Source organism: Kryptolebias marmoratus, linkage group LG4, assembly GCF_001649575.2.
Source record: "Kryptolebias marmoratus isolate JLee-2015 linkage group LG4, ASM164957v2, whole genome shotgun sequence".
NCBI lineage: Eukaryota > Metazoa > Chordata > Actinopteri > Cyprinodontiformes > Rivulidae > Kryptolebias > Kryptolebias marmoratus.
Window position 1 is genome coordinate 29,425,709 of NC_051433.1, and position 12,269 is coordinate 29,437,977.

The window sequence follows — 12,269 nt, forward strand, 5'->3', positions numbered from 1 at the left end:
CCAAATCCTGATATGTACATAATGTGATTTTCAATGTTTGACCAAGACAACAATAACTCGGTCATTTCTTATCATAAGATGATCTTTGTCAAAAATTTAGATGTGAAAAGTGGCAGGAAAATGTAATCCTTCAAGGAATGCTAGACTTATAATTGTGATTGTAAGTGTAATGTTTTGTTCTGTTTGACTTATATTTTAAACCATTTCTACGTTATATGTTGTGAAATGTCCATTTGGAGACTTTCAATGCTAATTAGCCCATAGCAGGGGTGTCCAATCCTGGTCCTGGAGAGCCACTATCCTGCATGTTTTCCTGGTTTCTCTGCTCCAACACACCTGATTCAGTGGTTAAATCACCTCTTCATGTTCTGCAGAAGCCTGTTAATCACCCATTGATTCAAATCAGGTGTGTTGGAGCAGAGGAACAAGGAAAATGTGCAGGATGGTGGCCCTCGAGGACCAGGATTGCCCACTCCTGGCCTATAGCCTATTGATGTTATAGTGTACAGTGCATGTTATGACTTAACACTTGTCTCTACATATTTACAGCTGACAGAGGTGGGTCTGGCTGAACCTCTTGGCTGGACTTCTTTGGCAAAAGATAACTGACTCTTGTTTGAGCAACGTGATGTATGCAATTCAGTGCAACAGGGAATGTTCAGACATATATAAAGGAAAAATTAAACAGCCTCTAAACAGATGCATGGCTCAACCGAGGCAAACCAGAGCTTCTGAACAAGACTCAGCTGTGCACCTACACTCTTTTGAGGACAAAAATGTTCATATTTTGGACAGAGAAGGGGGCTGAAGAAAGCCATTTACATTAAAAAAGAAAGACCAACTTTAGATAGTTGTCTCAGATTTAAGTTTTTTAAGACCTACAATGAACCATAAAGCCTGATATCCAATCATTTTCCCTCTAATTCACCTTCATGCATTTGGCCAATCGTCTCTCTTGTGAGCCAGGCAAAACAAAGACCTTAATGATTCTCTATTAGGAGGGAAGTGAGATAAATTTAGAGCTTGGAATTCCAGACACTCCAGATTTGAACTGACGAAGCTCCCCTGACGGCAAGCAGAAACTTTAACTACAGAATGGAAGTTCAGTTGCTTGTTTTTAACTTTTAGGAATTGCAATGTCCTGAACGACTGAGAATCTAAACCACTTTTTAGGCCAAACACTTCTTGTTTGGCCTAAAAAACGAAGCATACTTCCTACAAACGTAACACAGCAATTAGCCAACTTTGAAGTCAAGAAAATTAAGTTTTAGGCATAGACATGCATGATAATACTAGACCACCTGACGCACGTTCTCTCTTTGTTAGGAGTTGAAGCCAGCAGGACCTGGTTTACAGAAGGACCAGAAAGCTGCCATGTTGTATTTTTGCTACCAGAGTCTGCGCACTTGCGATGTGCAGCTTTAAGCTCTGCTCACTTCCCCACACACAGTCATGTGACTGTTCTTTTATGCATGAAATAACAAATTACATCTAAACGTATTGGAAAACTGAATATTTGGACAGACAGCAAAGATAAGAACAACCTGAATCAAAAAGAGACATCACTTGAAAAAAAAATATTTGTGTTTTTTTGTTTGTTTGTTTGTTTTTTAATAATGCCAATGTCCCTTTCCTTTAAATGGTGGCAATAAAACAAGAAACCTGTACTGGGACCATCCTGTTGGGATGAGCCAAAAGTTTTTACTTTACTTTACATCATAATTATTTATCAGTAGAAAATGTTTCAAAAAGTTGCCAGTGGGTCCTCTGATTTTTTGTAGGTGTAGCTATTGAGTACATCTCAACCTCTGTTAAGTGCTTTGATGGACCAACCAACCACAAGACACAGGGGAGGCGGCAGGAAATTACTTAAAGAGATTAATCCTTCGAATGACAATGAAGAGAAGCAGCCATTCTGCTAACTGCTAACTACTCCTGTCCCCTCTGTGTGAATCAGAAGCTCACAATGCCAACAGAACACAGTGTACCATACTCCATTTTTTTCAACAGCTTATTTAGGCTGTTCAGATACACTCTGCTAAGAAAATTTTCCCAGACAGAAGGTGCCGTGGTGATCTGTAAAATTAGTTGCCCTATTAAAAGTATGATTCCCCCCACCACTGTAATTGTGCCTACAACATTCTTTGTTGCATTTCGCCTGGCTAAAATACAAAAATAAAATAAAATATCAGTTTGCATCTCTAAATGGAGAGGGGCAATAGCATTAGAGATTTGGGTCTTCAGTCCAGGCACAGAGGATATTAATTGTAAATGGGGGCAGACATTTTTTATTGCATTAGTATATAAGTTTACTGAATAAAAACAATAGTATCAGTTATGTACATGTCAGAACTTACTTGTTCTTTTGTTAAAGTAGGATTTTACTTGTTTTGAATTAATTATAGATGACATCAGTCAATATTATTTCACTAAAGTGAAAGATTTACCAGAAGCTACTGGTTAACCCTGCTTAAAGGATGGTAGTTCATGGTGTATAATAATGATTTAATTAATTTCACTGTTACTAATGTTCATAACCGGCAGCCAAAACATTAAAAAAGCAGCTTAAAGATTATCGGTCCAATAATATTTAGGCACATAAACGCTTCTAAGAAATGCTGCAGTCTTAGTGGAAGAGGTTTCCTTAGCAAACATATCAGGATTTCCCTTCTCTACCAGTCAAAGTGGAGAGGTTGTTTCCCTTAAAAGAAGCCAGAAGGTCCAAGCAGAGGATGTTGATTCCGTCTTACGTTAAATATTCACATCTTGTTTGACCAAGACTTAAATTACCAACGGACTCAATGTTTCCCTACAGTAACAATCCTTGTATCTGTCCACAGACTGTATATACATGTCCTCAGTACTGCTGATCAGATTCACCCAGCTGTGCCTCTGATTGGCTCCTTGTACCTAACATTTAACCAGTCATTGTTCCTCATAAGTCCTGCATCAACTGCTTTTTTCAATCAGAAAAAAGCATCCAGTGAGTCATGACTTTTGCTTTTTTAACTGATGTCCTCTGGGTAATGTAGTTTATAAGACTCGGCCATAGTTTACAGTTGGTGAAATTGTGCACAAGTCCACAGAGACAGAGAGTTTGCTACAAGAGTTTAAGTTTATTTATTTAGAACCATGCACAATAATGTTAGGCTCCAAAAAAGTAAGTTGCATTATGACAGGTGTAGCCAACAGCTAAAATGAAAGAAAATATGCATTACCTGGAAATGGTTCCCACAAAAAAAGCTTGATACTTTTTAATATTATTGGCAGCTGCGGTCAGAGGAACATGGAGCTGCTTGGAGATGGTTTCATAGGATCCACATATTCTTTAACGTGGATATTTATAATTGTTTTTCTAAGCTCCTCAGACGGCTCTCACCTTTGCTTTCTCTGCTCCATGTTCAGGGTGGTGCAAACAGCAATACTAAACTACCCAGAGGATATTTGTCTGATGGATAACTTTAAAGGCTTCTGTGATACTAATTCAGGTCAAAGACTCAGCTTGAAACATGATTATCATGTACAGTTAGTCTTTTAAGCATATCAACAAATCTGTTCATACTATTTTAGTGTATTTTTGGATTCCGGTAAATCATAGTAAATCATATCTTTTTACTTTTTTTTATTTTTGCATAGTCTATCACATACTGAAAACGGGCAGATATGCATTAGATAATGGCTTTTAACTGATTTGCTTTTCATGAGAAGTGAAGCACAATTTCAATCAGCTGTAAGGGAAAAAGGCCATTTATCAATGAAATGTGTTGCTTAAACTCAGCAGACAGAGGAGATGGTGATGCTGCCCTGACCAGAGCCAGTATGATGGGTGGGAACAAGTTGAACACACGTGTTCTTCCCTTCCTCCCTCCCTGCTGTCTTCCTGCTTTTTGCTTCTGCTGCAGCCATGTCTTTCCTTCTCTCAAGCCTGTTTAATCCTTTCTGTCACAGCTGAACTCGTTCTTACTGCAGGATGTCGGGTTGAGAATGAAAAGACAGAAATGGAGTTGACATTTGATCCTGTGGTGTCAGAGACATGTCTCTTGTAGCCCACCCTTTTCTATAAATATAAATTAGGAGTCTAGGAATGCATGTCGCCCGCCTCTTTCATTCATTCATTTTTCATTCTTTCAGGCCAAAGCTTTAGACTAAGATCATCTTGAGAAATTATGAAGTTTAGTTGTTTTGGTCAAACCTTTAAAAACTTTTTTTGTGCACAATATTATGCAATACTGCTCACAATATGTGTTGTGAATGATTCTCATCTACTACCACAACAAATTTTCATTCAATATCTGTATAACTGATTGAGTTGTAACCATTTTTTTGTTTGCTAATGTTGATTAGCTGTGACAACCGTCTTGGATTAGACTGCCTTTAAAAGTTAGTCACTTGTAGATGTGCATCCAATGATTACTGTGTAAAAGTTATATTAAAATACCTCCAAACAGACAGTGTTAACGCCAACAGTTATTGATAAAGTTCTAGGCAAATGTTGCAGCACTTGGAATATGTGTTGTGCATGACTTTCAGCTACACCCATCGCAAATTTTAGCTCAATATCTGTAAAACTGACATTTTTGTGTCTTCTAAAGTCAGCTGGCTGTAGTGGCCATCTTGAATGGGACTGACTCCAAAACTTAACAAGTTGTAGATGTGTATGTAATGACTAATTCCTGATGATTTTATCAAAATCTGTCCAATGCTTCCTGAGATGTTTTGCTAACAGACAGACACTTGAACAAACACGGGTAAAAACACGATCGCCCGACTCCGCCTTTCGGTGGCGGGCGATCATGACGCAGTGAGGTGTCAGCTGCACTTCCTGCATCAACATTCGCCATCGTTAGGATTGTGTTTGAGATGTGTGGAGGGGGTTTCATGACAGACAAGAGGGATGAGACGGAAGGAGTGAGAGCAACAGTTGGCATCATGTGACGCTCCGCGCTTCGGTCCTACCTTCTGCTGCCTCCGGGCCATGTCTGTGGGCTGCTTGGCGTTGAACGGATAGGCGATGCAGCGCATCACAAACACATAGAGCTGGAGCCTCTTCTTCTTCTCCTCCTCCTCCCTCTGCAGCTTCTCCAGGTCCTCCTTCTCCTTGTCGCTGCCCACCGACGGGCTGNCCCCGGGGCTGGGGCCTTCCGCCGCCGCCGTGCCCCTCGGCGCTGCCTTGGCCCGCGGACGGTCGCGCTCCTCCGAGGCTCTTCGGGGCCGGAGTCTCTTTGAGGAGCTCGTCCCCTTCTTCCTCACTGGAAGACGGATCCAACATGCTGCTGCAGCTGCAGCGACGCTAAAACTGCAAAAGTCAAAATAAAATGAAATGTAAAAGAAGACGCCGATCAGCTTCGGGAAACACCGATGAGACCTGCAGACTGTTGCTTCTCCTCAGTGGGGGGTGGGGGGTGGGGGAGGGAACCCGACGCGTCAATCTCTGCAAGAAATAAATCCAAATATTGTGTCCGACAGTCCTGATGTTGCAACTCCAGCAGCCAGCGACAGAAAGGAGGGATTTAACTAGAATAAATACTAAAGGGGGGAGGGGTCCCGAGGGGAAAAACCCGTCAGAAACCGATGATGTGTTGATGCTCTGCTTCCTCACAGAGGAGGAGGAGGAGGAGGAGAGGTTCGGAGCTGACCGCGGTGCTCAAACCCAACACAGGCTCAAGTCTGGATCAGAGACCACCTGATGATCCAGCTGAGTCAAAAAGAGGACAGGCACGGAAGCACCAGACCGGAATCCAAACTTTTCTTTCACAATAAAAGCTTCTCTGCTGCTTTAATGCAAAAAATGCATTGATCAAAATAAAACTCTTCTAAAAATATATTTGAAAAATCGTAATATTGTTTTCCTGTTTATCTATTATTTCAGCATACATTCAGCAGTGTTATTTATTCAGGTATCAGAACATTCAGTTCATGCAGAAAATAGGCGCTATGGTTTTGCTAATTTTAGCTTTTAGCTACTGTTTTGTCATTTCAGCTTCTGCACTGTTTTACCAGCTCATTTTCAGCTTTTTCAAAATGTCAGTAACGTTATTCAGCACTCAGCATGCACAGTACATTTATGCAGAAAATGCAGTTTGCAAGTGGAGGGTTTATTGTGACTATAAAAAATTCAAAAATGAAACATGCTGTCTTATTTATCACAGATTACTGTTTATCAATGATATTATGTGTAAATAATTTCACATTTGGACTGTTGGCACAGAAGACCATTGTTTTATGTTCTCAATCAAAACTGAGCGGTATGATTTTATTAGTGACTGTGATGGAGACCAGGGATTTCATCCCTAATAAATGATTATTGATATATGTTTATTTACAGACCAAATTATTCTTGTCTCAGTTCTTTATTTCAGTTACATTGTGACGGGCAGAGGGACTGGCCATCCTTCCTGTACAGGGATATTGAGGGGAAAAGGTCTGTTTGTTTCTGATTGGTTTAATTTGAGTTTGCTAATTGTTTGGGTACTTACCTTTCTGGGTGTGTCTCAGTAGGGTGGAGCAGCAAAGGGAGACAAATGCTCCAGGTGCTGCTAAAAAGCTCTTGGAGCATACCATTTTCAATTAGGAGGGGTAATACTCTGAGGAGTTATATTAAGTTAAATTTATTCTTTGATTGATCTTAGATTAGTTTAGTTCTAATGATTTGCATGCATGTAAATATGTATTGGTACCATTTATTATTTGTGTTAGGTTGTGTAAATGTTTATTTATTTTGTTTTACTACCCCTTTACCTGGTATGTGTTGGAATTACCCATAGTATAAAAGCCAGCCTCTTTGTCTCACTGGAAGAAATGGGTGTCGGTGCAAATGTGACCAGCAGTTTTAAATAAATTCATCTCGACTGCATTCTGTTGCCTCGCCTCTGTTCCTGAACGCAGAGCCTCCTGTCAGTCAAAGTGACAGTGAAAAGAGGACGTAGGGCCAAAATTACAGCTGAAATTTTAACCTTATGATAAAATGACTAACTGAAAAACATCTAACTTAAAAACAAGAAAAACTAAAGGCCTAGTAATCCTTGAAGTAATGCATTTCGTCCACCACCTTTCATGTCAAGAGTTTTAAACTTAGATGAATAATGACAGAGGTGCTAGATGCTATATTGTGATATCTGTTATAACATGTAGTATGTAATAAAACAGAAAAGATACATTTTATTTGAAGGCACCTTTCAAATCACTCAAGGTCACTGAACAAAAATGCAGACCAGTAAAAAAAAACTATAAAACAATAAAAGGCAAATATCAATAAAATCAAACACAATTAATGGTAGAGTAAATAATGACATTAAACAGAATAAGCAAGTTTGAAAAAGTGAGTTTTAATGTTAGTTTGTAATGAGGACAGAGAATCAGAATTACTAATGTGCTGTAGAAGAGAGTTCCAGAGACGAGGGGCTGTGCGGGAAAAGGCTCTGGACCCCATGTTTGTCATGCAGGCAGGATGTCTAACAAGAGCAATGGATGAGGAACGAATACTTCAGGCAGGTGTGTGATAACAAAGAGGATCAGTGAGGTACAGAGGTGCCAAGTTATGGAGAGCTTTGAAAGTGAGGACAAGAATCTTGAAGTGGATGCAATATTTTATGGGTAACCAGTGAAGATGTTTAAGGACAGGGGTAATGTGTTCCTTTGAAGTAGTTCTGGTGATGATTCGAGCAGCTGTGTTTTAGACAAGCTGAAGTTTATGGATGATTTTAAGAGGAAGACCTAAGAGGAGGGAATTACGGTAATCTACTCGAGAGGTGACAAGAGCATTGATAAGGATGGCTTTACTGGTGGGAGTAAGAGATGAACGGAGATGTTTTAAAGATGAAAATATGCAGACCAAGTGATGGAATTGATATAAGATTCAAAGGATAACATGCTATTGAGTATGACACCCAGACTCTTAGCTGTTGCAGAGGGAGAAACTGTGGAATCATCAACTTCAATTTAAAGTAGATTTGGTGCCAACAAGGAGAAATTCTATTCAGTTTAAGAAAGTTTTGACTAAACCATGATTTAATTTCGCAGAGGCAGTCCAAAAGGAAGGATGGTGTTGGGCTTGGTGGAGAGATAGAGCTGGGTGTCATCCGCATAGCAGTGAAAATAAATACCAACTTCTCTGAAAATTAGACCAAGTGGAAGAAGATAAATAATAAACAGCAGAGAACCAAGAACAGAACTCTGAGGTACACCTGAAGTAACTGGGGAAGACTGTTACTTGAAGTTCTTGAGTTGGACAAAGTGCTGATGGTCAGAGAGGTAAGATTTGAACCAGTTCAGAACGGTGCCTGAAAAATCAATGGAAATGGAACATAATCTGTCAAAAAGAATGCCATGTAAAATGCTGCACTTAGGTCAAGGATTGTGAGTCCAGAGTCGGCAACAATCAGGAGATCATTGGTGATTTTAGTCAAAGCTGTCTTGGTATTGTGCAGGGGGCAAAAACCTGACTAAAGTTCTTCAAACAGAATATTATCAGTATGTGTTGAGGATGACTCCTACTATCACATCACGTTTAAGCTAAATATCTGTAAAACTGACTGTTACAGCCATTTTTGAGTTTGTTTAGGTCTGTTAATTGCAGCAGTCCTCTTGAATGGGGTTGACTTCAGAGGTTTAGTAGTAATAGATGTACAGACAATTATTACTTTATGAGAGCTTTGCCATTGCAGAAAGCTTGATGATTAATTTATTACAAAGAAATGTCAAGCAGAAAAACCCAGGGATGAGATCATTCTAAGTAACAAAATATGTCTGACCTGAGATTGTCAGAGAGTGCCTTTTTGAGAAAAGCTTATCAGGGCCACCAGTCTTGTCATAACTGGAGAGCCACTCAGAGTAATATGGGCTGGCGTCAAAATGTGAACCGACATGTACTATAGATGGTAATTCTGTTGCCTCCTAATGAGAACCTCTCAAAGGGTCTATCGGTAAATCTTATTTTTCCATGACAAGTTTCATTAAAATACATTCAGTGGTTCATGAGATATTTTGCTAACGCTACAGCCAAACAACCACAGACGCACACGTTAACTCAACTAACCTCCTTACAATATGTAAGTCAAACTTTTCACTTTCCCTGAAAAAAAGTTTCGGCACAAGATCATATCATGGTGGGAATGGATAGAGTTACAGCCATTTGATCAAACATGACATGTAAATGACATCATGCGCGATCTGTGAAAGTGGTCAGCTTTCTCAGGATGTTGAGGATGACTCTCAGCTACAACCACACAAAGATTTACTTCAGTACCTGTAAAACAGACTGAGTTGGAGCCATTTGTCTTTTGGATAATGTTGCTTAGCTGTTAGAGTGACTCCAAAGGTTGATCAGATATTGGTTTACAGTAAATATAAAAGTATTCACCCCTTGGATGGTTTATGTTTTTATTGCTGTTATAAACCAATCATGGTCAATATAAATTGTTCTTCTTTACAAAAAAAATATAATAAAAAAAACCTTCAATGTCAAAGTGAAATCAAATGTATACAGCATAATACCAACTGAAAGAAAATGTGCAATATAAAATAAGTGATTACATAAATATTCACCCCCTTTAAAGTGACTGTCCTAATTCAACTTAAAAAAGCTGATTGAAAAGTACAAGTCAGGGATGGATACAAAATGATTTCCAAGACTCTAAACATCCAGAGCGGTTCTGTGAAATCCACTTAGATTTCTTAAATTTCTTAGAACTTCGATATTAGAACTAGGAGCGTGTGTTGTGAATGACTCTGTTACTACCACTCCTAATTTTTTCTTAATATCTGTAAAACTGATTATAGAGATGCAACCAATTTTTGTGTTTGATTATTATATATCAGTGGCAGCCAGATAGCTTTTTTTGGAAATTTAAAGGATTTTAAGTTTGTAGAACATTACCAAAACATAAGCAACATGTCAATATCTCTTCCCAACCCACTCCAAAGTAAAAAAAAAAAAAAGAAGGGGAAAGAAAATCCAGGAGAGCAAAACAACACAATGGCGACTGACAGCTTGTGAAATGTTGCAACCTGTTAACATGACTATGCAGAATCTAATAGAGGCACTGGCATGGTGTCTACATAAGTCAAGTAAGGCTGCCAGATCTTAAGAAAAGTTTTATCATCACTTCTAAGAAAGTGGGTAGTCTTTTCAAGTAGAGCACAGCTATTCATCTCTGAAAACCATCTGGGAGTCAGACCTCCACGTAGTAGCTATACACTTTCTGGCAACGCATAAAGCCAGTTTCAGGAACTTCTGTTGACTTTCTTAATTGTGTACCCAGATTCGTAAAGCCTCCTAATAAGCATATTTGGGGATCAAATAGAAATGAAAACCCTAGAAGTTTGGACTTAATATCAGAAAGGTCATGCCAGAATAAATGTACTTTTATGCAAATCCACATGCTGTGCTGGAATGAATCCTCTTTAATGCCACATGTAAAACATAGATGACATAACTCTTGTTTGTATTTGTGTCATTTTTGTGGCAGCCAACTATCTTGAAAGCCACTGACTCCAAAACGTAGTCAATTGTAGATGTTCATTCATTGTTTTTTTCTCTAAGAGTTTCAAGAGTTACAGTGGTTCATGAAATGAACAAACTCACTCACAGACACAATCAAAATATTTATATATCTATTATCATTAATGGGTAGGAAGAAGTCAGCTAAATGGAAGTCATTAGTCACACACTTTTATTAGAGTACGATTTTAAACTTCAGGGTTATTCTAAATACTCCTGCTCACTACTATTTTGTATTCATGTACTTACCATTGTATAGTAGTTAAATATATTTATGAATATTGCAGATAAATATTTACAGTGAGTAAAATAAGTATTTGAACACCCTGCGACTTAGCAAGTTCTCCCACTTAGAAATCATGGAGGGGTCTGAAATTTTCATCTTAGGTGCATGTCCACTGTAAGAGACATAATCTAAAAATAAAAAAAAATCCGGAAATCACAATGTATGATTTTTTTATTAATTTATTTGTGTGTTACTGCTGCAAAAAAGTATTTGAACACCTGACAATCAGCAAAAATTCTGGCCTTCAAAGACCTGTTAGTCCACCTGTAAAAAGTCCACCTCCACTCCACTTATTACTCTAAATTAGAAGCGCCTGTTGGAGGTCGTTAGCTGCACACACAAATAAATTAATAAAAATCATACACAGATACGGATTTTTTTTTTTAGATCATGTCTGTCACAGTGGACATGCACCTAAGATGAAAATTTCAGACCTGTTCATGATTTCTAAGTGGGAGAACTTGCAAAGTTGCAGGGTGTTCAAATACTTATTACTCAATGTATTTAAAAAAAAACAAAAAAAAAAACAATCTCTTTTGTAACCATATCTGTGCCTGTGCTGACACTAGAGACACACAAACAGATGTATTCCTTTATCTAGTTATCCTAGGCCTACTTAAACTTCAAACCTTATCTGACCATAAACTAACTTTGGATCCTAACCCCTTAATTATTCTTTAATTTATTACAAATAATCAGCGGTCCTAGCACTAAATTAAACCAAATCCTAAACAGATAACTAACTCTATATATAATCTGTGATACTTTATCAAGGTGAATATGAAGACACCGATACCCGGAGGATTCATAGCATGCTTAAAGAGAAAGTGATTACTGTCTATGGCAAGCCGTTTTAACATAAATTCGGTTTACCGCCCTTACATTCCAGATATCTCAAATTGTTTTACGACTAGACGTTTTAGCGATTTAAGATATCTCCAATTATATTTCGACTAGACAAAATACATATTTGAGATATCTCTAATTACATTCTGACTAGTCGAAATGACGTCAGATTTACCATTGACTTGAATGGAGACTTCAATTCAAGATATCTTAAATGAATTACTGACTATCTGAAATACAGATTTCAGATATCTTCAATTAAATTATGACTAGTCATAAAGTAAATTCAAGATATCTTGATTTTAGTTTTGACTAGTCATAATTCTAATTAAAGATATCTCGAATTACTCCATAATTCAAGATATCTTAAATGTATTTTTGGATAGGAGAAATGTTATTTTGACTAGTGAAAACTAAATTATAGATATCTTAAAAGCAAATAACGACTAGACAAAACTAAATTAAAGATATCTTGAATTGTAATTTTGACTAGTCAAAATTCATTTTAAGATATCTCTAATTGAATTAGAGATATCTTAAATTATTCGGCTTTTCCATTTAAGATATCTTAAATTGACATTTCGACTAGTCAGAATGACTTCATTGATATCTCGAATTAGTATTCTGTCTAGTCAAAAC

At 37.9% G+C, this 12,269-nt stretch overlaps 1 protein-coding gene across 1 annotated transcript in view; it reads right to left on the reverse strand.

Annotated features, from left to right (window-relative positions):
• cadpsa (Ca2+-dependent activator protein for secretion a) overlaps positions 1-5,694 on the reverse strand; it is a 203,657-nt gene extending 197,963 nt beyond the window's left edge. Inside the window, 2 exon segments of the mRNA XM_037975313.1 lie at positions 4,957-5,140; positions 5,142-5,694. Of these exon segments, the coding sequence (XP_037831241.1) occupies positions 4,957-5,140; positions 5,142-5,269 (312 nt within the window). The 5' untranslated portion in view covers positions 5,270-5,694.
• Between the last annotated feature and the right edge of the window lie 6,575 nt (positions 5,695-12,269).